Source organism: Colletotrichum gloeosporioides (assembly GCF_011800055.1).
Source record: "Colletotrichum gloeosporioides strain Lc1 chromosome Unknown consensus_79, whole genome shotgun sequence".
Taxonomy (NCBI): Eukaryota; Fungi; Ascomycota; class Sordariomycetes; order Glomerellales; family Glomerellaceae; genus Colletotrichum; species Colletotrichum gloeosporioides.
The window spans coordinates 153,102-176,650 of NW_025544724.1; the positions used below are offsets into that span (position 1 = coordinate 153,102).

At 52.0% G+C, this 23,549-nt stretch overlaps 11 protein-coding genes across 11 annotated transcripts; 5 read left to right on the forward strand and 6 right to left on the reverse strand.

Moving 5' to 3' along the window:
- Window positions 1-140: 140 nt before the first annotated feature.
- Window positions 141-2,279, reverse strand: GCG54_00015472 (Quinate permease; the record flags this gene model as incomplete). Its single annotated transcript, XM_045415255.1, has 8 exons — window positions 141-533; window positions 674-682; window positions 742-855; window positions 911-1,474; window positions 1,527-1,881; window positions 1,934-2,010; window positions 2,069-2,181; window positions 2,264-2,279. The coding sequence occupies 8 exons, from the start codon at window positions 2,277-2,279 to the stop codon at window positions 141-143; spliced, it is 1,641 nt and encodes a 546-aa protein (XP_045259253.1).
- A 1,067-nt stretch (window positions 2,280-3,346) lies between these two features.
- On the reverse strand, window positions 3,347-4,536 carry GCG54_00015473 (uncharacterized protein; the record flags this gene model as incomplete). Its single annotated transcript, XM_045415256.1, has 3 exons — window positions 3,347-3,385; window positions 3,438-4,214; window positions 4,279-4,536. The coding sequence occupies 3 exons, from the start codon at window positions 4,534-4,536 to the stop codon at window positions 3,347-3,349; spliced, it is 1,074 nt and encodes a 357-aa protein (XP_045259254.1).
- A 442-nt stretch (window positions 4,537-4,978) lies between these two features.
- On the forward strand, window positions 4,979-7,286 carry GCG54_00015474 (uncharacterized protein; the record flags this gene model as incomplete). Its single annotated transcript, XM_045415257.1, has 5 exons — window positions 4,979-5,043; window positions 5,165-5,617; window positions 5,679-6,154; window positions 6,217-6,805; window positions 6,866-7,286. The coding sequence occupies 5 exons, from the start codon at window positions 4,979-4,981 to the stop codon at window positions 7,284-7,286; spliced, it is 2,004 nt and encodes a 667-aa protein (XP_045259255.1).
- A 629-nt stretch (window positions 7,287-7,915) lies between these two features.
- On the forward strand, window positions 7,916-9,704 carry GCG54_00015475 (Cholesterol 7-alpha-monooxygenase; the record flags this gene model as incomplete). The annotated part of the gene is made up of 3 exons (XM_045415258.1): window positions 7,916-8,922; window positions 8,973-9,433; window positions 9,484-9,704. The coding sequence occupies 3 exons, from the start codon at window positions 7,916-7,918 to the stop codon at window positions 9,702-9,704; spliced, it is 1,689 nt and encodes a 562-aa protein (XP_045259256.1).
- A 208-nt stretch (window positions 9,705-9,912) lies between these two features.
- Window positions 9,913-11,571, reverse strand: GCG54_00015476 (uncharacterized protein; the record flags this gene model as incomplete). Its single annotated transcript, XM_045415259.1, has 1 exon — window positions 9,913-11,571. One exon carries the CDS (start codon window positions 11,569-11,571, stop codon window positions 9,913-9,915), a length of 1,659 nt encoding a protein of 552 aa, XP_045259257.1.
- Window positions 11,572-13,186: 1,615 nt separating this feature from the next.
- GCG54_00015477 (uncharacterized protein) lies at window positions 13,187-14,509 on the forward strand (the record flags this gene model as incomplete). The annotated part of the gene is made up of 1 exon (XM_045415260.1): window positions 13,187-14,509. The coding sequence occupies one exon, from the start codon at window positions 13,187-13,189 to the stop codon at window positions 14,507-14,509; it is 1,323 nt and encodes a 440-aa protein (XP_045259258.1).
- Window positions 14,510-14,567: 58 nt separating this feature from the next.
- GCG54_00015478 (putative glucose transporter rco-3) lies at window positions 14,568-16,298 on the reverse strand (the record flags this gene model as incomplete). The annotated part of the gene is made up of 4 exons (XM_045415261.1): window positions 14,568-15,058; window positions 15,112-15,317; window positions 15,370-16,142; window positions 16,203-16,298. The coding sequence occupies 4 exons, from the start codon at window positions 16,296-16,298 to the stop codon at window positions 14,568-14,570; spliced, it is 1,566 nt and encodes a 521-aa protein (XP_045259259.1).
- Window positions 16,299-16,816: 518 nt separating this feature from the next.
- GCG54_00015479 (uncharacterized protein) lies at window positions 16,817-17,914 on the forward strand (the record flags this gene model as incomplete). The annotated part of the gene is made up of 1 exon (XM_045415262.1): window positions 16,817-17,914. One exon carries the CDS (start codon window positions 16,817-16,819, stop codon window positions 17,912-17,914), a length of 1,098 nt encoding a protein of 365 aa, XP_045259260.1.
- Window positions 17,915-18,194: 280 nt separating this feature from the next.
- On the reverse strand, window positions 18,195-19,736 carry GCG54_00015480 (uncharacterized protein; the record flags this gene model as incomplete). Its single annotated transcript, XM_045415263.1, has 4 exons — window positions 18,195-18,402; window positions 18,453-18,956; window positions 19,012-19,214; window positions 19,476-19,736. The coding sequence occupies 4 exons, from the start codon at window positions 19,734-19,736 to the stop codon at window positions 18,195-18,197; spliced, it is 1,176 nt and encodes a 391-aa protein (XP_045259261.1).
- A 933-nt stretch (window positions 19,737-20,669) lies between these two features.
- Window positions 20,670-22,022, forward strand: GCG54_00015481 (putative guanine deaminase; the record flags this gene model as incomplete). The annotated part of the gene is made up of 1 exon (XM_045415264.1): window positions 20,670-22,022. One exon carries the CDS (start codon window positions 20,670-20,672, stop codon window positions 22,020-22,022), a length of 1,353 nt encoding a protein of 450 aa, XP_045259262.1.
- Window positions 22,023-22,110: 88 nt separating this feature from the next.
- GCG54_00015482 (Proline iminopeptidase) lies at window positions 22,111-23,047 on the reverse strand (the record flags this gene model as incomplete). Its single annotated transcript, XM_045415265.1, has 2 exons — window positions 22,111-22,735; window positions 22,785-23,047. The coding sequence occupies 2 exons, from the start codon at window positions 23,045-23,047 to the stop codon at window positions 22,111-22,113; spliced, it is 888 nt and encodes a 295-aa protein (XP_045259263.1).
- Window positions 23,048-23,549: the final 502 nt, after the last annotated feature.

A 23,549-nucleotide genomic window follows, 5' to 3' on the forward strand; every position in this document is an offset into this window, starting at 1 on the left:
CCCTTCCAGTGTAGGCTCGGCCACTGCAATACCGGTGAAAGCACGTGTGGGAAATGTTCCCACGCAGAGTCACATTCAACAGAGTAATTAGTTTTCGTCTATCGAATCGTCAAACAATATTGAGTGCTGTCTCCATGTACCTAGGCCACTTCCACATGCTCAGCATTCTTCTTGTCAAGCACACCCTCATCCACTCCATCTTCTCTCGAGCTCAGCCGCGGCCCCTTTCTGAACAAGAGCTTGTCCCTGAGCGAGTCCTTCTCGAACAGCTCGTCCATCTGCTCCAGCGCAACACCAGCCGTCTCGGGGACGAAGAAGAACGCAAAGACCACCATGATGAAGCAGAAGGTGCCGTAGACAAAGTACGTGCCGAATCCGTTGGTCCCGAGAGTGGCAAACATGCTCGGGGTCGCTTTCGCTACGACGAAGTTGAAGAGCCACTGGCTGGCCGTAGCCATGCCCATCATCAGGGCCCGGAGGCGGGCGGGAGGGATCTCGGAGGAGTAGGTCCAGACGACGGGTCCCCAGCCGAACTGCAGATGGTCAGTGTCTGTTATGGCTGAAGAACATGATCTCGATAACAGAAGCATTTTGTGATATAGAATACTCAAATCTTAATAGCTCTCATTGCGGCGTCGAGAGTATGAGACAACTGAAGCGAGGTGTGACTTACTTGATAAACCTAGAAGATTGTCAGCAAATCAACTCCGATAAACACATTCCATAGTGACCACCACTTACTGCTGCAAAGATGTAGATGGCAACAAGCGCAACGTATCCTGGCGCGCTCACAGATTCCCCTGACACCGGAGGATCGAAGCGGATGTAAAACCCAACATAGAACAGAGCCAGACCCTTGAGCACAGAACGTCAGCCATTTCATCTCATCAGAGTCTCACGACAACCTCACCTGAACGATTCCCGTCCACAGCAGACTTTTCCTCCTGCCAAGGGTATCCGTCACAAAGACAATGAAGATGGCGCATGAAACCATCTTGACGATACCATACACGCCCGTCGCAAAAAGCCCAGAAGCCGACCCGGACAACCCAACGCTGGCGAAGATCCGCGGGCTGTAGTACGTCATGGCATTAGTCCCAGTAAGATTGGACCACATCATCAGGGTGATGCAGAGCAGACTTCTCCTGCGGTACGACTTGATCGTGAAAGCCTCCCTCAACATCGAGAACGACGACGCATTCACCGCAAGGGCGCGCTCCTCCTCCAGTTGTCTCGAGATGCCGTCCATCTCTTGCACAATGTATGGGTGGTCCGCGGGCAGGTTACGCAGCTTAGCGAGCACGGCGAGGGCTTTGTCGGGGTGGCGCTGGGCGAGGAAGCGGGGTGACTCGTTTGCGAGGAGCATGCCCACGAGGAGGATGACAGCGGGGAAGGCTTGCAGGGAGAGGGGGATGATGTACTGGCTGTGGCCTTTGATGTGGAGAAGGGAGCCGTAGTTGATCCAGAATGCGAGCTGCCAGATCTTGTTAGCATGTAAAGGGCGAGATGGGGTTGGCAAACCGTACCGTCAGACCGGTCACGATGCTTAGCTGGTAAAGGCCAGTGAGAAGACCTCTAATACCACGGGGCGCATTCTCCGAGACGTATAGCGGGTTGACTGAAGATGCGATACCAATGGCTACACCCGCAACGAGCCTGCCAACATACATGGCCTCGATATGCCCACTAGCAGCTGCCTGCAACGCAACGCCAACGAAGACTAGGATCGAGGCGATGATAAGGGAGAATCGACGGCCTACTCGGTTGGCCAGCCACATCGAGAGCAAGGCCCCGGCGAAGGCACCAGCTTGAATGACTGACACGACGTTTCCCTCGAGACTGGCGAGAACAGCCTTCGGTTGATCCATCAGTCCGTATTCCCTGCACGGAAAATTCGTTAACAGTCTCGTCTTCTGAAGGTACGACAACTCACTTCTTAAATGAGTCCATCGTCAAGACGCCCCCGATGATGCCCATGTCCATGCCAAAGAGCAAGGCTCCGCCGCAGGCCTGTCAATGTTGTTATTCTCTGTGCTATTCCGTGTTTGCTGCGCTCTTTGCAACCTACCACCAGACTGATGAGCACAACTCGGGCATTGTAGATTTCGGGAGGATCCGACTTGGTCGCCTCATTGCGAACAATCTTCTGCAACAAGCCCATCGCAACTGCTACGTCAAAAACTGCGTCAATAGCTCCACGGAATCAGATTCAAAAAGGACAACCTGTCGAGTTTGGGAAAGATAAGCTCGATGCTGATGAAACCCAATGGTCTTGACATTCGGATAGACTAAATAGGTAAATCGAAGGGCCGACATATCTCTTCACCCTTATCATCAACTCCCCTACGGCAATAGACGGCCGGCCAGGTCAAAGACCTCGGGGTCCGATCAGAACCGGCGTCTCCCCCGCACCCCGCAAGCTACCCCAGCCCGTCGACCCCACAACCCCAAATCCGGGGTATGGGGGACGACAAGCAAGCCGGAGACCTGTCGGCATGAGGGGCCCGAGTCAGACATTGGTTGGATTCTTGGTGTGAGTTAGCGTCGGCTATAGATGGATGGTGGCGTATCGCACGCGGACTGAAGGATGGGTGTTACTTGGCGTGTGTGTTGGCGGCAGCTCTCGCCTGTCACCCCTAGGTATGGGCATGGAGCGTATGTGTATCGTTGCAGCAGCACATTGCTGAAGTCGCATGCTCCCATGTCAATATCCTGGCATCTGCCGTGCTTGAGGCTCGCGGCGTTTGGTTTTCCCACAAATGAGATGCTCTGGATCAGTTCTTTCATCATGGAGATTACCAATCTGTCGGGTCTCGTTATCGTTCGGAACTGTCTGTTTCCCGTCGTCGGTGACGTTGACGCTAAGCTAACTTGGCGGGATGAGAATGAGCGAGGCTTCGGGGTCAGAGGCTTCGGGGTCAGAGGCTTCGGGGTCATCTGGCTCGCAGATCGGCCGAGTTTTTGGTAGTTGGGGCGTTTAGTGATAGAATCAAGAACTACAGAGATGCCACGCCAGCATGGAACGAGAAGGTAGTTGGATACATGTCAGAGCCTACGTTGGAGGGCATCGTACCATCTGCGTAGTACACCAATTCTGTATTAGATATAATGATGAGGCTGTCTACATATTTCATATCTCGACGGATGAAAACATGTGTAGATGGTAGCTAAGACAATGCCCAAGCTTCATAGGCTCTTTACTAGTCTAATGCACTTTTGGAACATGGCGCAAAGGATACCTCCTATAATCTGTTTTGTATCATCATTGTACTCTAAATATATATCAAAGGTCTTCAAATATCGAATTTGTACAGAATACCGCTAAATCCCTTTTCCAAGTCGTCCTTTACAACCCGTCAAGGGGCTTGTAAACCTTCATCCACCGCTGTGACATTGGTTAGCCCACTTGGTTTGAATATAGGAGTTTTATCACCTACTCTATCATATGGCTTCTCGGGGTCGACGAATCGGAGATCCGTAGCCAAACGGATCCTCGCGTCAGGGTCTTTGTTTTTGCAGCTCGCGTGGACCATGTACGGGTTGTGGAAGATGACGTCACCCACCTCGTATTCCGCGATCAACCATTTCCTCTGAGTCTCCTTGCCGTATGTCACTGTGTCTCGGCTGAGGAAGCCGCCATCGTTCATGTTCTTGTTAAACGCGCTGACACGTTCCTCATCAGTCAGGTTGTGCGCGTTCTTCGCAAAGTCATCCTCGGTCTTCATGCCAATATCAGTCGATCCCTCAAGATACATCAAACCGCCACCCTCGAGCGACACTGGGCCGATAGGTACCCAAGCCGTCAGGCTGGTCGGAGGGCCAGCGCGGAGATACATTTGGTCGAAGTGGACTGGTGTGAGCTCGCTGTCGGGAACGAAGGCTCGAAGCATGGTGCGTTGGAGCATATGGGGAGACTGCCAGTCGGTGAAACGGCTGACGAACTGGCGCAGCTCGGGGAACTTGCAAAAGTTGACGTAAAAGTCGGCCTCGTGCGCTGAAACCATCAGCTCGGCGTACTTGTCGCTTTCCGGGTCATCTTTGAGGCCGAAGAGACGGCGCAGGTTGCCGGGAGGCAGGTACTTTTTGGTGTCTTTGCCAGAGAATATGCCTTCGACGGGGTCGGTGCCGGGACGGAGGAGGCCGCTGGGGCTCATGTGAGAGAAGTATTCGCGACGGCACTTCAATACCGGCTCGTGAGGGAGAATATCTTTAATCTGTTGTTCCACGTGTCAGAACTCTTCCGGACATTAAATATCCAATCGCTATGAAAGGACATACGAGTAGATATCCATCGCGCTCGAAGCGCTCCCGCATCACGTTAAGGGGGGTATCACGGTGGGTAGGCTGGAGATATCCAATCGAAGCGGGATCCATGGGCCCAAAGTTGGACTCCAAACTCAGGGTCTTAGGATCGGCCGGGAAGTAGTTGCCGTAGATGTCGTTGTTAGGGTCGTACGCTTCATGGTGGTCAAGCTGTTTGACCTGCTGCGTTGGCAGTGAAGCTGGGGCTTCGGACTGGAGCACTCCGGGCGCCATAGTGCTTGTGTACTAAGGAGATGGAAAGAAATACAATTCTTTTGCTTTTGCTTTAGAATGTGGTTGATAGCTTTTGGATTCGCAATTACGAGTTGAATATTGCGGATGCCCGTGGTTGCACACCGTCCCGCTTTATACCGCCTCGTTCGGCTTTTCTGGTACAGTAAACCAAGAACTTATTGCCACAAGTCCTGAAGATGCTAAGACGAACCAACCTATTCTGCCCAATGACGTTCTTCCCATAAAGCCTTACTGCTCAACAGCGAGGTCGAACATCCTCGGCCGTCTGCTGCCGTACCCCGCGTCGACCCCGCCGTCTTTAGTCGTCTATAGCCGGCGCTCGGCCATCTATAACCGTCCCCAGACCCCGCATCGGTCGTACGAGCGGCCCCAGGTTCTCACGCTCATCACCCCGTATTTTCCCCGGACCGGAACCTTGAACATGACCAAAGCCACCGGTGTAAGACAATACCGAGCATGTGTTAGGTGTCGCGCGCGCAAGACGCGGTGTGATTTGTGGGTCCCTCCGTCTCCCGGCCGATCGATCACTCTAACAAGGATGATGTCTCTCTGGTTGCGATTCACAAGGCGTTCTACCAAAGATTTTGGTTGTTAACTAGCGGTATAGAGACAGTATTGGCGAACGAGGAAGACCGCCGTGCGCAAAATGTGTACGCGAAGGAGTCGACTGCTCTTTAGCTGGGTCGCGACGAGGCGGCGATTTCTCACAGTACCGAGGCAACAAGAGGCAAAGACGCGATAGTGACGTTGCCACGGCGCCATCAGTGGTTTCAGCAGCATCTTTTGTCCCAGAAACAATCGCAGAGACGCCAAAGCCTCGTGAACAGCCACTGCATCGGTCCCTCCAGAATCCCTCTGATGCCCTGCTGATCCTTGCCCGAGCGGCGGAGGACGGGGATGATGATGAGCCAGGAGATGCCGGACTCAACAAATCAACACCTGGAAACGCATCTTCTATCTTAGGCTCGATTCTGTCTCCGGGACAGCAAGCCCGGACAGACCAGCTCTCGTCTTTAGCATCGCCCGGAAACCAGCTTACGGCACACCAAGCCGTTGAAGAGTACCCTCCCGTCAAAGAGGGCGCTTTGGACCTAGTTACCCTCCAAAATCTCATAAGACAGTAAGTATACACGCCAATCACAAGAGATTGAACCGCTCACAGAAGCAAGCTATGCCGATAATTATCACCCATTCTTCCCGATCGTCCCCGCCAATGTGCTCATGCCACAGTTCCTCCCCGATACCATCAAGCATGAATCGTTTCTTCTCACAGCTGCTCTAGTAGTGGCTTCAAGAGATCAGTCCGACCTGACCGAGCTACATCAGTCAATATGGCAACACATGCGACGCCTCATCCTCGATGTCGTTCTTGGCATGTCCACAATACGCAGCGTAGGATGTGTGGAAGGGCTCCTGATCCTGGGGGAATGGACTCCGCTTACACTGGGGCAAAATGATGACGGGGGAGAAGGCGCAGCATGGTCAATATTAGGGCTCGCCGTCAGGCTTGCGTACTTGCTGCGACTTGAAGATTCCTCTTTCAGGGCAGACAAAGAAGCTGACCCAGCAATGTTGAGAAGACGGCTGGCATGGACATGTTAGTTCTAACTACCTCTCCTCGAAGGCTTTGAGAGCTTTCTATACTGACTTTGATACAAGTTACGTACTTGTCAGACCGCCAGATCTCTATCCGCATGGGCCAGGCTTTCTGGAGCAGAGGACCGGCGCTATCTGCAAGATTCACCGCTGACGACTTCCCATCGCTACAGCCGCAGTACACCTCAGGGGAAGATTTTGCATCTCTGCTACAGGCACAGGTTGAGTTGACAACTTTGTTCGGGAACGCCCACGATATTCTCTTTGCATCAAAACAACGTACCGGAGAACTCATGGTCCGGGGTGATTACACCAAGTACATTGATGATGCGAGCCGCGCTATCGTCGCGTGGGATCTCATTTGGAACGGACTCACATGCTCTCAGCATCTGAAGTCATGTCTCAAGATGATGGAGAAGTATCTTCGTCTTTACGTCAATGCCTTCGCCTTTCAAGCTGTTCTCTATCGGGCATCGGCATCCGGCACGCAAGAAGTCTCAAAGTCGGCATGCTTCCCGCACTCAGCTATGGCTAGTCCCGATGCTCGTCATGTTTACGAGGCTGTAGACGCTGCCGAAGCTCTGTTAAGGATTGCCATTGAAGACATTGATGCCGAGAAATATCTGAGATACATGCCCGCTCGGTTCTACTTGTGAGTGTCCAATCTTTTGCTTGCTTGGAGACCAGAGCCACCACTGACAGCTTCAATAAGATACGAAATACATTCATCTGTGTTTCTTTACAAAGCACACGCATCTGGCGCCGTCTCATCAGGAAAACATGCCCAGACAGCAAACCTGATGCGACGGTTCATCGGAGTACTCGAGATCGCAGCCACAGACGCAGATCATATCGCCGCAAAGTACGCCAAGCTTCTCAACGGTCTCTGGTTCCATCGGTCGGATTCATCTGCAGATGCAACAAGGAAGCATAATTCTGGTAGCAATTCTCATTCAAATGAGCTCCAAGAAGCCAACGCTGTGCAGACTTATACAAATGAAGTCAACGATGCAGACTCGAACCACCTGCCTTCGTTCGATGAGATTGGACTGCAGCCTTTAGACTGGATCGAGTCTGTTGAAGGACTTTTCTCTATGCCAGCTGCTTTTCCTTGGGATCAGCCAATCTTTTGAGATTGCTGTGTAAGCGGCTGCGAGTGAGTCCTGGTTGGGTAAGGTGGCGCGTCAGGGCATGTCAGCACTTGACCTGTTACGTTTTCCAAGCTGATCAAGTTCATCCGTCCTGCATAGTATTCAATGGTCGTGATTGGTCACCTCGCACCTGAAAAGGAACAACTATCGTCAAAATTATTGCTGTCTTTGAGGGACTTTGGTAGACTTTCGCGAACCAGGGGTGAAAATGACACTTCTTGGGTCTGATATTAGCGGTCAATGGAAAGATGCCCATCTCGATGAACTGAAGTAAAAGAATCTTCTCGTCGGAAAGACTTGGACGATGCAGGTTGTCATACGAAGCAATTGTATACACGTGTAGTTCACCACCAATATCAACAATCATAAGCCGAAATAGTAAGATATGAAGGCACAATGCAATGGATCTGGTTGGGTTTGGGGAATGTGGCGTGACGTCTCCATCCCCGTCAGGGTAGCTTGGTAGTTGGCGCAACGCGCCAATGGGGCATGACGTGGTTGGTTGTGAGACACTGCATGTGACGGATCCCATCCACTTTCTTTCTTTCTGGCCATTTCTCCTTAATGGAAGAGTTCCAATTGTATCTCAACTTCAATTGTAAAACTTTCCAATGGATGACGGCAATGCATCGGAAGGCACATCACCAGCGGGCCTGCCACACGTGTTCTACTCGAACACGATCCTCCGCCTTAGCTGGCTGACACTGCCCTTAATTAGCATCCTGTTCGTTAGCAGAATATTCCGAAAGAAAGCAGCTGAGCCTCCTTCTTTATCAGAGCGCATACCCTATGTTTCTAACACGTATCAATACCTGACTGATAACCACGGATTCCTCAAAAGAGCCGCGGAGGCACTAAAGAAGAGCAACATTGTCAAGTTCAACCTAGGTCCAGTCCCAGTCTATCTGGTTTCTGGCTCTCAAAATGTCCAAAGGCTCTTCCGAAACAGCACTGGCAGCACTCAACTCAGCTCGGACAAGTTCGTTCTCATGGTCACAGAAAAGGTTCATGGAGTTGACCAACAAGATGCTAAACGATGGGCCAGCGACAAGACAGGCCGTTTGAAGATCCCCACTCCCGGGACCGAGGATACTCCTGAGGACCAAAGGATATGGAGCGGCATGCATCATATCTTCACGGAGCACCTGTCGCGTGCTGAGCCGACAGCGAAACTGGCACAGAACTTCACGGCCTTCTTTGGAGGAAAACTAGAACGACAGCCGCTGAATGAGTGGAGAGAAGTGTGCCTCTTCCAGTTCTTGAAGAAGGACATGGCTGAGGCTGCTGTCATGACCCTGGCGGGCAGGCGACTTGTTGACAAATACCCTGGATTTGTCGACGCTATGTGGGAGTACGACAAGGTAGCAATGAAGCTGATGTACGGGTTGCCGACATGGATGAATCCTGGACCCAGAAAAGCGCAGAAGAAAGCATTAGATATGATGGAGACATTCTTACAGGACTCATGGGATACTTTTGATTGGGATGGAATGGAAGCGGAGGCCGACTGGGAACCGACATTCGGATCCAGACTTCAGAGAGAACATGCCAAGTTCTGGAAGGACAAGAAGTTCTCTATGAGGTCTCGTGCTGCGCAGCATCTAGGCATTCAATCCGGGTAAGCAACACGTGTGTGCGAAATCTACATCCCGTGCTGACTATCAGCAGATTCAACGTCAACAGCATCCCTCAGACGGCTTGGGTAGTGATGGAGCTCGCGAAGAACCCCTCTCTGTGGAGGGAAGTGAAAGAGGAAGTGCAAGGAGCAATTCTTCCTGACCATGTCACGTCGAAGCCTGCGATTGATGTTACGAAGCTTTTGGCCCTGCCTTTGCTCCAGTCTGTCTACGCAGAGACTCTTCGTCTGCATGTATCGATCAATGTGACCAGAGAGGTTATGGAACCCCTCGAATGGGATGGATACGTTCTACCGAAAGGATCTCTGGTCCAAGCCCCGACACAAATTGGCTTGCAAGATGAGTCCGTGTGGGGAGTAGAGGGTCATCCAGCATCGAGTTTCTGGGCAGAAAGACATATCAAATATGTTGATAAGGAGGATGAGCTTGGACATGTCAAAACGGTGATGGAATTCTCCATGGCTGGCAGGCCAAGCGACTACTTTCCGTACGGTAAGCATCACTACCCGCATTAGTTCTCCGAGGACTAACACACGACACAGGGGGCGGCGTCTCAATGTGCCCTGGTCGGTTCTTTGCAAAGCAAGAGATCATGTTAGTCACTGCTATGATCGTCTCCAGATTTGAGATTGAGTTCATCGAATGGGTTACTTTTGATGGTGTCAGTTCGGACCGGCCAGCGGAAGACGAAAAGTCGGCGATTGGGTCAGGTGCTGTGTCACCCGATAGAGACATGAAGGTGCGCTGGAGAAGGACCCAATAGGCTCTGCAAGAATCGACTCATATAATTTACATAGCTTGTTCATGGATACATGTCAGCCTAAACAGCGCACAGTTGAAAAGTCGCTGGGATGATAACGCTCATTGTTAAGTTCAATGTGGACTGGTTCCATTATGTCATGCTCATTATGACTAACTAGAAGTACATGATGGTATACAAAACACGCTATCCATAAACCCAAACACTCTCATTAGTTCATGCGGTACACAGCATCCTTCTTGAAGTAGCGGCTGATGTCATTGTCGTTACCGCAGTGGGAGCACGTGTGCATGACCTTGGCACCTTCGTGGCCTGGGCCGTAATGGTCAGGACCCATACCGGAGGGAATAGAGGATTGAAGCGAACCTTGGTTGAATGGGGGAGAACCATTGCGTCCACCGACGATGCCCTTATCAGCACCAACTCCGTGAGTGGTAGGGGACTCGTTGTAAGGGTCCAGCATGCTGGTTCTGGGAACACCAGGCTCGTGGCCGGTGAGTCCGGGACCGGAAGTGCGAGAGTAGTCGTCAACGCCGCTGCGGGTGGTGTTGGCGCCGTAACCAGATTCGCGGATGTCATCGTGGTGGTGTCTGCGAGAAGCCTCGGTCGCAGCAGCGCCAAGGCCGGCTCCAGCAACACCGCCGGCAATACCATGACCAGAGCGCTCATAGCCCATATCTCTGTCTCTCATCCTAGTGTCGTAGGGGTCGTTGCTGTGAGCCCCGATGAGAGAAGGGTTGGCATGCGTTGCGTGCTGGGTCTGGGCGCCAGGACCTGTGTTGCCGGCATGGCCGGTGTGAGTGAAGTGAGAACCCTCAATAGAGCGATCAACGTTGGAGGTGGGATCGTGGTGACCAGCAGGAACGTTGGGGTTGTAGACGCCACCGCCAACAGCCTCAGGACCCTGGCCTCTAAGGCGATCATTGGCTCCGTACTGCTCGTTGGGACGAAGAGGGAGATCCTTGTTGGCGCCGTAGGGAGCACCACGGTGATCACGGTCGGAGTCGACGCGAGGGTCAACCGCGTTGGCAACGCGGCCAGAGTGAGGGCCGTGAGTTCCCTCGAGATCGTCGTAACCGGTGCGAACATTGGAGTTGTTCAGGCCAGTTGTACCGTGAGTACCATGGGTACCATGAGTGGTACCAGTGAGACCAGTGCCAGGCGCAGCACGGTGGTCACGGTCAGAGTCAACACGAGGATCGGCCAGGTTGCCGGTGCGGGTGTTGTGGGGTCCGTGGATTCCGGATGGGTCGTCGTAGCCGGTGCGAACATTGGAGTTATGAACGTTAGATCCGGTCAGACCGGTGCCGGAAGCACCGCGGTGGTCGCGGTCAGAGTCGACACGGGGGTCGGCGAGGTTCTCGGCACGGTTGCCGTGAGGGCCGTGGGTGCCGGCGGGATCATTGTAGCCTGCACGAGCGTTAGAGCCGGTCAGACCAGAAGAATCCGCGCTACCGATCACACCATGGCTCTCACGGCCCATGGAGCCCCAGTACGGGTTCTGCGTGTCTTGCTCACCGGTGCGGTTGTGTCCGTGACCAACATCGATGCCGGAGTCGGTAGTGCGGTGGTTCTTGCCGGTAATGTCGCCGGTAGCTCCGCCGTGGGTGTTGCCCGTCAGGTTGCTGGTCGGGCTGTGACGTCCGGTGCCGGTGGTGGTGGTAGTATTCTTTCCGGTCAGGCCCGAAGTACCAGTGGTGCCGGTCGTGTTGCCGGTCGTCGTATAATCACGGCCGTCTGTCAAGTTTGTGTGCTTGGTGTTTGCGGTCTCCGAGGGAAAGCTCCCGGGAGGCTTGTCGTTCTCGTATGTGGAAGATTTTGGGGGGCTGTCATGATGCAGCGCGTCCTTGATCTTCTGTCCGATACCCATGATTGCTGATTATAAGAGCTGAATTTGTTTAATGTCTTTGAATCTGCTGTTCCAATTTCCAGGAATCATTGCTTTGGCTGCGGGATCCTGGGCATCAAATACTCGTCGTTGAGTCCAGGTGTTCGTCCATCGCGAGCGGATGTTCGTTGTGATGTCAGACCTCCAACACTGGTCCAGGCCAAGCTGCGGCCTTGCCGCCCAGACAAAATGTCACCAGTCCATGTCTCGCGGAATTGCGATTGTGTTGCTATGAGCTCATGTGGGGTTACTGCTGGCACTCATTCGCGGACAATCCTCAACTTCCCGGCCAGCAGCTAAGGCATCACATCGTCGCTAGAAGTTCATCGAGCATCGGGAATAAGAAGGTACGTCAATGACGGCGAGGGAGGGATTCATGACGTGAATTTGCGGGGACTCGTGAGCCTAGCCCCAGCCGCTCCCGCGGTAGCGGGAGCTTGTCTTGGGCTCCGGCACACGGATCCGATGATCTTCGCCAGAGAAAACAGGGAAACGGTCGCTCCACCAGTGAGGCGACGGGCCATTGGCAGTCGTCATTTGGGGTGTGTTCAGCGCAAACACCCGCCACACGTTTGCGCTACTCCAGAATTTCAGGTTTGTTGGCGGTTGGTATTACGGTGGCTTTGTCGTGTGGCGTTGTCTGACGATTGATCACTGCCGGATCTTGCCCTATATGGAGGCGAAACGTCAAGAGGACGACTTTAGTCGGCATAGACTGTTAATTACTTGCGTTGGCAATGACCAATTGCAGGGGCTGACGCGTCTCGTGCCTTTGATTTGCTTCCTTGCATCAAAGCGGGCTCAGTGACGCGGAAGAAGACAACGGTAGCAACATGACGATGTTACTGCTTGAGCCATATGATGGGTCTGTTTCCACCACATTGATTTATTTTCTCCTAGACTTCCCAATATCACATCTCTATCCAATATGAATGAACCTCATTACCTCTGCGTCTGACGTTTGAAGTGGCATGGCGGGACTGGCAGATTGCGTGTTGCTGTTGCCAACGGCCAGGACACGGCGATAGCAGGTGATGGGCCCACAAAGACCGTCCTGCCTGGCTGTCTGTCATATCTTCCTTGCTGTGCCTGCTGAAAGGTTCCTCTTTCCAACTGTTTCCCCAACCGTTCTGCGGGCGCATCGTTAGGCCTATCAACTGATTGTTTCACTCCACGTCTTTATCATGTGTATAAAGAACGCCGGGTCAGCTTTTGGCGCTTTGCTGGGCTGGAGGGACGATCATTTCCGAGTCTTGGCTGTACAGCCACATTTGAGGCTGCTGACTGCAGCTGGAATTGGGGAATCCTACGCTAATTTTCGGGTGAGCCCAGTCAAACCACTGCCCGCAAAATCATAGCCCCTACGACAGTGGCTTCAGTGGATGGATTTCATACCTCGGGCGTGGCCCGTCGGGCGAAACGAGCCCCCAAACAAGTCCAAGTAAAATGCGGTAGCCTAACGGGCAAACAAAGGAGATGACGAGCCATAAAGACTGCGTCGTCCTGTCGCCGAGTTGCTCTTGAATTGCCAAGAACAAATACCTTTCAAAATACATACAAGCCTCCGTGAGCCAATACTACACCAACAAGAGCAAGAATGAGCGGACGTGGACCTATTTCAAAACTTATTGGCGGAGCGGTCGATTTTACGAAGGAGTATCGAGCGGCCCAAAAAGAACGGAAAGAAGCCCGCGAGAGGAATGAACAGGCCGGGGGTTCATCGAACGCGTCTAGTACTGAGCAACGTCAAGATGCACATGTAGACGAGTCTTCTAGTGACGACGACGAGGACTGGGCTATTGAGCTCGACGAGGCTCAACAGCATCAACAGTCGGATCAGTCTCATCAAGCGGACGATAACACCGATCCTGAAGAGCTTCTGCGACGGTTCATTGAACAGCACCCACCCCCGCCCTTCGAAGCGGGCCAGCAGACTCACGCACTACCCATGCCCGTCATTCTCCCACAACGTCGACCAGAGGCCCGCCACCGCGGTTTCGTGAGAGCCTACGCGCCAGTGCTTAATGAATGTGGCATCGACCAGACAACATGGCTGGAGTTTATCGACGGATTCGAAAAGAGCATCAAGTTAAACCCATGGTTCAATGTCTTGAACGCAGGTGTGATGGTTGCCGATCACGCCCACATGGCAGTTTCGGGCTTCAGCCCAATTGCAATGCTTGTCACCTTCGCAATCCATACGAGTCTCGAGACTTCACGCAGAACCTACGTGAACTACGGGCAGAATGGCTATCTCGACACCATGAATGCGAAATTCTTCAAGCCTCGCGGTCTGTTTTGTCTAATTGTAAAGTACAAGCCTTCGAGCACGGAACTTATCGAAGACATTGATCTCGAACACAACATCGCAAAGGCTGTTGATGACAGAGATGGGCAGAGCAAGTGGAAAAACGCCGTGCGCTCAGCCTCCACGACGACAAAGAGCGAGGTAGAGATCCCAGAACCGGCACCTCTTGTTTTTCCGCAGCTGGATGCTCTGGACGAGGGGAAGAAGCAGAACGCAGTCAAGGAATTCGGGCAGTTCGTGTCCACATATTTCGATCGCAGGGCAGCCTCCCACTTCCAGGCCCAGCACCCCGATTCCAAGATTCCGCAAGCCCCACAACTGCAGCAAAGCAACCCGAGCACTTCGTCAAGTAGTGGGGGACTCCTCTCAATGGCAACGGGTGGGAAACTTGTTGGGCCTGTTGGCCGCATTCAGCAAAGGCGTAACGACCGCCGCGAGGAGTTGGGCATCGATCGCAAGGTAGGAAGGCAGGCCAGAAGGGAAAGGAGAAGAGAGCGAAAGAAGAACAGGCCGTTGAAGAAGATGATGAAACAGGACGCCCTCTATTTGATGGTAGTGAATCTACCTACCCAAGAAGAGATGGATGCAGTGGCGGCCCTTAGGCAAAAGTGAAACTTCGAAATGCTTGAGAACATTACAGTTAGGATGTCGTTTGATGATCTAGAAAATCCTATGCTATAGCTTTAGTGTCAATGTTGCCCAAGACCTTGGCGTTCCTAGTCTCTTGAGAGTCTGAGTCCTCAGCAATGGCATCGAGAATTCGGGATCCCTCGAACTTGGCCGCAATCTCCTCCAATTTGAGACCCTTAGTCTCAACGAATGTGAAATAGGCAACGACGAGAAACAGCAAATTCCATGAAGCGTTGATAAAGTAGAATTTCCAACCCAAGTCTGCCATGGCATAAGCCATGCAGAATGATGCGAGCAGCCTGCTTGGTGTCAGCAATAGACACTTGGAGAGGTAGTTGCAGTCAACGAACCCGAAGCCAGCGTCCAACATGCGAAATATGGCGATACCAGTGGCGCGAAGCTTGTATTGAGAAACCTCAGTAGGATACAAGCTGGTCATTGGCGTGATGGAAAAGGCGTAGAAGCCCTGAAAAAGGAGGATCACGGCAATCGTCCCATATATTCCGGACTGGTTGGTACTTTCGCCATACTCTGGGGTCATGTTAGAAACAACGTAATGGTGGCCAGAAGCTGGACCGGCTTACTTTTGATCAGGCCTCCGATAATGTAGAGAGTCGCAGACATGCCTGCGATTCCAATGAAGCTTTGGATTCGCCGCCCAAGGATATCAAGCATAAAGCTACCGAAGACAGCCACCGCAAAAGACCAACAGTTGAGAATGACTTGGATCTGTGTTTGTTTGACTGTGTCTCTGATACCCGCCTGATCAAGAATCTTCGTGAGGTAAAACCTGCAAAAGTTAGCGAGGCCATGGACCCGAATTCCACCGAGGTGCAGCATACGAGATGATGAAGTTGCCAAACATATTGATCATAGGACCAAATGTGCAAAGGATGGCAAGTCTTTTCCTGTTGGCTGGTGTCGCGAAGATTTCTCTCCAAGGATTTCGAGGGTACTCGTCCTCTTCCTTCTTCATGATAGCTCGTATTTCGTGTAGATTCTCCCGTCCCTGTTGCACGTCCTCGACCCCCTTCCCTTGCATGATGATGAGCACCTCCAACGCCTCGTCATCCCGCTTGTTTGCAATGAGCCACCGAGGAGATTCTGGAACAAAGGGAACCAAGATGACGGCGAGAAGGCTGGGTACGAACTGCAACAGCGAGGGTAAGCGCCATGACCAGGTGCTGGCGATGTTTTGGCTTCCGTAATTCACGATAGCAGAAGCAAGACTTCCAACGTAGAAGCAGGAAAAGAACAGTCCCAAAACACGACCACGTTTGTGCGGAGGAAGAAGTTCGCCCAAAAGAGTGGGCGCTGCGCCGTTGCTGACAGCAGACCCAATGCCGACGATTATGCGAGCAACAACGAACATGGCGATGTTCTGTGCTGCAGCTTGAAGTATGATGCCGATAACGGTGATGACCGAAGCAACGAGAATCGCCCGTCGGCGGCCAAAGTAATCCGGAATCGGCTGCATTAAGAAGGCTCCCAGGATACTGCCCATCCATGATGCCGCATTATTGAGGCCCTCGGTGGCAGTCGTCAAGTGAAAGTATTCGGTGTAGGACGGCAGGATGAGTAGCCCATTCATGACGGACGCATCGTACCCAAGTGTCTACCAAATATCTGTCAGCGCAAGATTCAATTGTTATAAATTTTAAAGTTGAGTGCTTACCGCAGAGTTGACGATGGCAACCGCAAGCAACAGCGGAGACAGCAACTTCAGGTTGGCCGGTACCAGCTTCGAGACATGTTTACGCTCGAAACCCATTTCGTGAGTAGCTGGATCCAGTCGTCCGAGATTCAAATCAAATCAGTCGACGACAACAAGCTCACAAAAGACTTTTGTATCACTTATTTCAAGTCCTTATATCTCATCAAGCATGAGGAGATCTGATTTGTGATTATTAGATCCTGATTGGCTGTCTCCAGACTTCGGGCGAGCTCGGGTGAGCATATCAGAGGCCCACTACACCGACCGCGGCATGCTTAGTGCGGCCGTTTTGGGTGGTATCGTGGGGATTTGCAGGGTTGGTATTGAATCTAAATACTCGCCCGAACTCGGGCGAGGTTCCATGTTGCCTGCCGGTTGGAAGACGGAGCGTGGAGGAATAGGCTCGTGTTGAAAAGACCAGGGTCCCTCTCAAGTGATCGGCAAATCTGCATGGAGAGAAGACAAGGTATTTAACAGTGTCTTGTCGCAAGCAACTGCTTAGCCTCTAATTACCTCCGTCTCAAGTTGTTCTAGCACGATCTTCGTTTTACGCTTATTTTTGATTGTCATTCAATATGCCAGGTCAAGTTCGGGATTGGCCTGCATGGGCTGAATATACGGAGCAAGAGGTGACCGAATCGAAGGACACTGACTTTATCAACGCCAAGAAATCCATTATCGCTCACTACAGTGCTGAGTCTCTGAGGCAGAGTTGGCTAGCTGTTTGCCAGCAACTCGAAACGGTCACTGAAGAGATCATCAGCAAAGGCCACGGCATAATACCTGTTCTTGATGCCGCAGATCTTTTGGAGAAGGGGTTCACGAGCGAGCAACAGGATGAAGTGAAGCGAATTGGGTCATTCGTGATTCGAGGACTTATTGACAAGTCAGAAGCGATTCATCACTACACTGATCTGAAGAAATATGTTGCCAACAACAAAGGAAAGATCCAAGGGTGGCCAGCAGAAAGTCCTTCGATGCTGATGTTGTATGACTCTCCTGTCCAGAACGCCCTCCGAGGGAATCCAAACCATCTGAGAGTCCAGGGCTTACTGAATGAACTCTGGCACAACTACGACGAAGAGACGTCTCCTGATCCATTAGTCTACTACGACGGCATTAGAGACAGACCACCAAAACAAGACTTCCTTGGCCTTGGCCCACATATCGACGCCGGCAGTCTTTGCCGATGGGCGGACAAGACGTATCGGGAGGCGTATGGTAACATCTTCTCCGGCAGGCCTGAGTTGCACGACTGTTACGACCTTGGGCTGCGGAAGGCCGCCGACCAAGAGCTGTACCCTGGCATCGCACATTCTTCCGTGTTTCGCTCTTTCCAGGGTTGGACAGCGTTGACAAGAGCGGCCCCGAACGAAGGGACCCTTCTTGTGTATCCGAACGTTGCGACCGTGGTGTCGTACGTTATGCTTCGACCTTTTTTCAAGCCTCCGAGAGACCCTGCGGATGTGATGGATGCGAGCAAGTGGACTTTGGATGATTCCACAAACTGGTTCCCGGGAACGTTCAAAACGGAGAGCCAACGCTTGAGTCGATCATCGCATCCGCACTTGAGACTCGAGGAATGCTTGATGCATATCCCTAAGATGGAGCCTGGGGATACCGTTTGGTGGCACACTGATGTAGGTATCCATCTCGGACCTCGAGCGATTTGAATGCTGACTGTGGTTGCACAGGTGTGCCATGCAGTGGACCCAGAGCACCATGGAACGGAGAATGCATCCGTTGTATACATAGCTGCATGTCCCTCAACCCCTATTAACAGGGCATATGTCAAGAGGCAGCTGGAAGAGACTCGTGCGGGTCGGCCACCACCGGACTATGCCGAAGGGAACGTCTTAGATGAGAGAACGCTTGAGGGATACTTAGGACTTGATGGGTTTGATGGACATGCGAAAACAGCGTTCGGATTCAACTTGTGAGTAGAAAATGTCATCAAGACATTGGGTCATCCATATGCTTGATAAAGTCGCGCAAAATGCCCGATGCGCGATCTGCGATCGCATTGCGGGACTTGACCTCATCGAGGTATCGTATGGTTAGTTGTACTTCGTCACTGAAGTCGACCTCGAGATCGGGAGAAGCCCTCCGAGACTCTCTCAGCAGGAATACAGCGGCGACAAATATATGCAAAGATAATGCCCTGCGTTGCTATTGTCAGCTGGTTCTTCTTCACAAGCATGGTACTCATACCATTGTCTTCTCATCGCAGCAGGCTGGTCCCAGTTATGTGTGATCCAGATAATGTCCATCGCGGACCTGATGCAGACTGTTCTTGCCCACTCGTACTGCCCAGGAGACATCATCCACTCCTTTTGAAGCGCCCTATTGATGCGCATGCGATGATGGAGTAGCACAAGACTGATGTCGAACCGCTGCCATTTGATCCACGGATGTTCGATCTCTAAGTTTTGCATTCTCTCGCGCTTACCACCGTCTGGTTGCAGGTGCTCTGGTAAAGTGTTGATGACCTCTGCTAGCTCGTCATCGGCTAGTCGAACAACCTCTGCAATCGGTCGTGACCCCTCTCGCAATGCTGACCGAAAGCGATGGTAGACGATCGATGTTCGTGCCATGAAGATGTGATACTGGACAGGCTGGATACCGCCAGGTATGTCATGCTGAGGATCGCGCGAAGGGAGTGGAACATTGAAGTCACCTTCATCAACCTGTGGAACATGGTACGGAACCGCGAGCCTGACCCGTTCGTCAGCAAGAACAACCGTGGCATTGAGTTCAGAACCTAACTTACCATTCGCATATCACAAGCGTCCACCACAGCCTGTGCTGAGCCTCCTGACTCATTTCAGTTGGAACATCGCCACCTCGAGATCCATCAAGCCCAAGAGTCTGCGCAGTACGAATGGCGCAGCTCCATAAATGTCTGCTCAGCTCAGAGTCGCCGAAGTTGTAGAAGCACATCCCAAGTACTGCAACGGCTTGCACAATACGAATCTGGGGAGTGTGCATAAAGTCTGCCCGATACATGCAGAACAGGGCAGACTCGTACCAGTCTTGAAGAACTCGTGGATGGTCTTCTACAAAAAGGGGTACAGCGTCAGTATGGGGATAAAAGGTTGGGGTTTGTGAAAAGCCATCCTCACTTCCAGGCAGAATCAAACATGCCTCCTCGTCATCCATCATTAGAAGAGCTGCCTTGAGAAGCCCTGACCGTTAGCAAGCTTCTTAGATGGTGGTGAGTTGCCGAAGACCTACCGTAATCACCCCAAAGTAGAGAGATAGCCAGGCCGGGTCGCAGTCTGATAGGAGGGTGCCGTTATTGACAGCGAACATGAATTTGGAATGCTCCTCCTGAAAGGTTGGATACTCGAGAGCATAATGTACCCAAGAATTCCACTTCTTGTCATACGCAATGAGCTGCTCACTGGCCTCCAGATCGGGACAACACAAGGTGATCTCGTCCCAGCTTGACATCCGGCCCGAAGACTTTGGTCTTTGTTTTGGATCAAAGACCATTTCTTCAAGAATATCGTGACATTCCAGAAGCCTTTGAGGCTTTCGAGGTTTCAATTGGGGTGAATTTGGGGTATGACGCACGCTTGTTTGGGCAGACAGAGCATTTCTCAAGCGCTCGTTCTCGCGCACCAAGTCTTCGTACGTTGGGGCATCTGTGGGATCCTTTCCTCTGTAGAGGTTACACGGTAAGTATTGACTGTGGATATGCAGGGTGGAGATTAGCAACCTTGTGACTTCCCCGCGGACAATAACTGTTTCTCGAACGCACTTGTCTGCATCCCCTCGACGAATGCATCTTAAACAAGGGGAGGCCTTGTCGCACTTCACCTTCCGAGATGCACATGACCGACAGCTTCTTGGCGCTCGTTGTGTAGTACGCAAGGGCTCTGTCGCATCGTCTGCCATGGCTGCGACGTTCCGATTGCTCGTTGCCGGAGTTGTCGGGTGAGCTCCCGGCTTACATGGACTACCGTAGGTGGGGTTAAATGAATCTTGTCGACTACGGAAACCGACCTAAGGAGTCAGGAAGCATGGGTTGATTCCTCATTAATCGAAATGAGAACAGAAGGTCTTCGCGACTTAGTCAGTCTGAGAAGTTATGTGTCGCTCGGCACCGGCCTATGAATGTGTGTTGTGAGCAACATGTTCAAAGGGAAAGTTGAAGCGATTCGGAAACTCGCCCGAGCTCAGCCGAAAGTTGCTGCAGTCGATAAGATAAGCGAGATCTCAACGCTTACGTACCCACAATTCGCGCCAAATATCCCTGTGCCCCTCATGTGGCCGCATTATCACTCGGCTTTCACGTTCCTCACACTCTTTCCCAATCTCTGGGACCCTTCGTAGGCCCTTCTTCGACAATTGTGCATAAATTTGGGGATCACACGAAGATTCAACGAAAGAAATCGGATTTGGCCACTTGCGGGCTGTTGCGAAATGGCCCAAGAGCACGCTTTTCATGGAGCCATCATCCACTCGCTTGGACCCAACGAGGTCGAGATCCTTGAGAATGCCGGTCTTATTGTGGACGGTGATGGTATCATAACCGAATTCTTCAAAGATATTTCAGCGGAAAAACTGTCGAAGAAGATCCCTGATGCTACCCAACTTCACTCAATCCCCAAAGGACAATTCTTATCGCCGGGCTTCATCGATACGCACAACCACGCTCCTCAATGGGCCATGAGGGGTCTTGGCCAAGGCCTGCACATCCTCGACTGGCTCGATCAAGTCACATTCCCCCACGAAGCCCGATTCTCAGACCCCCAATATGCTCGAAAGGTCTATGAAAGCTGTGTCGATGGATTTCTCAAGCAAGGCATTACGACGGCGTCTTACTATGGCTCAAAACACGCCGAAGCTACGCAGATTCTCGCAGATATCTGCCTATCCAAGGGCCAGCGAGCCTTTGTAGGAAAATGCAACATGGACCGCAACGCTCCCAGCTACCTCCATGATACCTCAGCTGAGTTGTCGCTGCAGGAGACGGTGGAGTGTGTGAAGCACATCAGGGACATCGATCCTACGGGAAAGCTCGTGCGCCCTGTAATTACACCGCGCTTCGCAATCTCTTGCACTCCCGAGCTACTTGCTGGCTTGGGAAAGATGGCCGAGGAGGATACGGAACTGGCAATCCAGACTCATTTCAACGAAGCAGAGCAAGAGATCAAGGCGACACGTGAGCTGTTTCCCGAGTTCTCCAGCGAGGCGGACCTGTACCACCACTTCGGGCTCCTGAACCAGCGTTCGATTCTTGCGCATTGCACATTCATGACCCATTATGAAATGCAAAAGATCAAAGATTATGAATGCGGGGTTGCCCATTGTCCCATCTCCAACATGACGGTCGGCGGTGGTTTCATGGCGGCGTCCATTCGCCAATTCCTTTCGAGGGGCATCAAAGTCGGCCTCGGTACTGATAGTGGAGGTGGATTTTCTTCCAGCATACTTGACAGCATCCGCCAAGCTGTGATCGCCTCGAATGCTCGTGAGGTTATGTCCGGCGGAAAAGACACGGCACTGTCTCTGAACGAAGTCTTCTATTTATCGACGTTGGGTGGAGCGAGGGTTTGCTGTCTTGAAGACAAGATTGGCAGTTTTGCTGCGGGCAAGGAGTTCGATGCTCTGTGGATCACTTGCCCGTTGGAGTCCTTCGGTGTGATGACTGTTAGGGAGGAGTCAGATACTTTGAGAACGGTATTCGAAAAGTTCCTAATGACGGGCGATGATCGGAATATTGCACGTGTGTACGTGCGTGGAAGGTTGATCAAAGATGCGCTCTCCACATAGAGGAATTCTTCAATTGTCAAGATTAGATCAACGATTGAGTTGGCACTCAAACACGGACCAACCAACACACCATATAATCTAGACAGCTTCATTCGATCCACTTCGCTAGAAATTCAGTCACCGTTTTCTGGAACAGTTCGGGCTCATCCGAAGGCGGGCTATGACCTGACTTCTCGAATATTACCAGCTCGCTTTGCGGAATCCCTTGGCTGATCTCCTCGCCGTAACCGACCGGCACGACAACATCGAGTCTGCCAGTGGCTACGAGAGTCGGCGCTGTGATATCCTTCAGCCTCGATCGAACATCGAAGCGGGGTATGTTGTGAGAAAAGGCAAAGTTGTGGGTTTCATAATGCAAATGGTGTGTCTCTGCAATGTGATTGCCCTCGAAAGTCGACGATGCAGATTCCAAATCTGTCGAATCATCCTTCGGAGTGTAGATGCCAACAATTTCCGCAAAGGCGTTTGCAAAATCCTCGTTACTCCTAACGTCGCCGCTTACAAGACGCACCTGTCGATCCGGGTCTGGCTGGATACGGTCGCTGGTAAGAATATTCTTCAGAAAGTTGATGCTTCCGCGAAGACCATTCGCCCAGGTGTCTCGAAGTACGAGTGCAAGAAGACGATCTGGATGGGCTATGGCGTATTGAAGGGCAACAAAGCCACCGTATGAACCTCCTGCTAGAATGAACTTCTCTGCTCCCGTCCATTTTCTGCAGAAGGTCAGTGGTTTTCTTCAATCCGGCATAAGGGTTTCCTCACCGGAGCTCATCCACATCGGCGACCCATCGGGCATCAGTGTATGGCGGTTTCAAGTCACTTTCACCGCTTCCTCTGGCGTCATAGACAAGCACTCGGAAGTCTGAGGCAAGAAACCCAAACGACGATTCAGGCTCCCTGTGGCCTGATAGGCCAGGTGCACCATGGAGTACAATGAGAAGGGGCTTTGTCTTATCGGTGTTACCGAGCAACTTGACTTGCACAGATGCTCCGTCACTTAGCTTAACCGCAGAATATTCGGCCATGATGAAGGGTAAGCGTCGAAAGGTTTCGTGAAAGAGACTTATCTCCCAAGATCAAAGATGTTTGGATGTCGCGGTCTCGTGGACTGTCTCGGCGAGCGGATGTCAGGTGTAGTTTTCAACTCAAGAGGACTCCATGTGCTTATCAATCGTATGAATGTTGCAGGATTGAGGAGGTATCACGTCATGCCGCTAGCACCCGCAGCCGGGTACTAAAGTCCCATTCAGCACGCTGCTCAGCCATCACAGTAGAGAGCCTCAGCACGAAAGTTCCCGCCATGCCGAGTGCCATGACGAAGTTCGCAATCATGTCATCGGATAAATTAATCAGCATTCATGTAGACCGACGCAAGTTTTCGAACCATAGGTATATTCATAACCGACAAAATGAAAGAGGTCTAGCTTCATAAGTGTGCAAAGTGTCCCGTAACCCCATCTCCCAAATGAAAAAAACTAGGTCAATATGCTCAATATGTACACAGAATAATTCTCCAGTAAGGTCAAA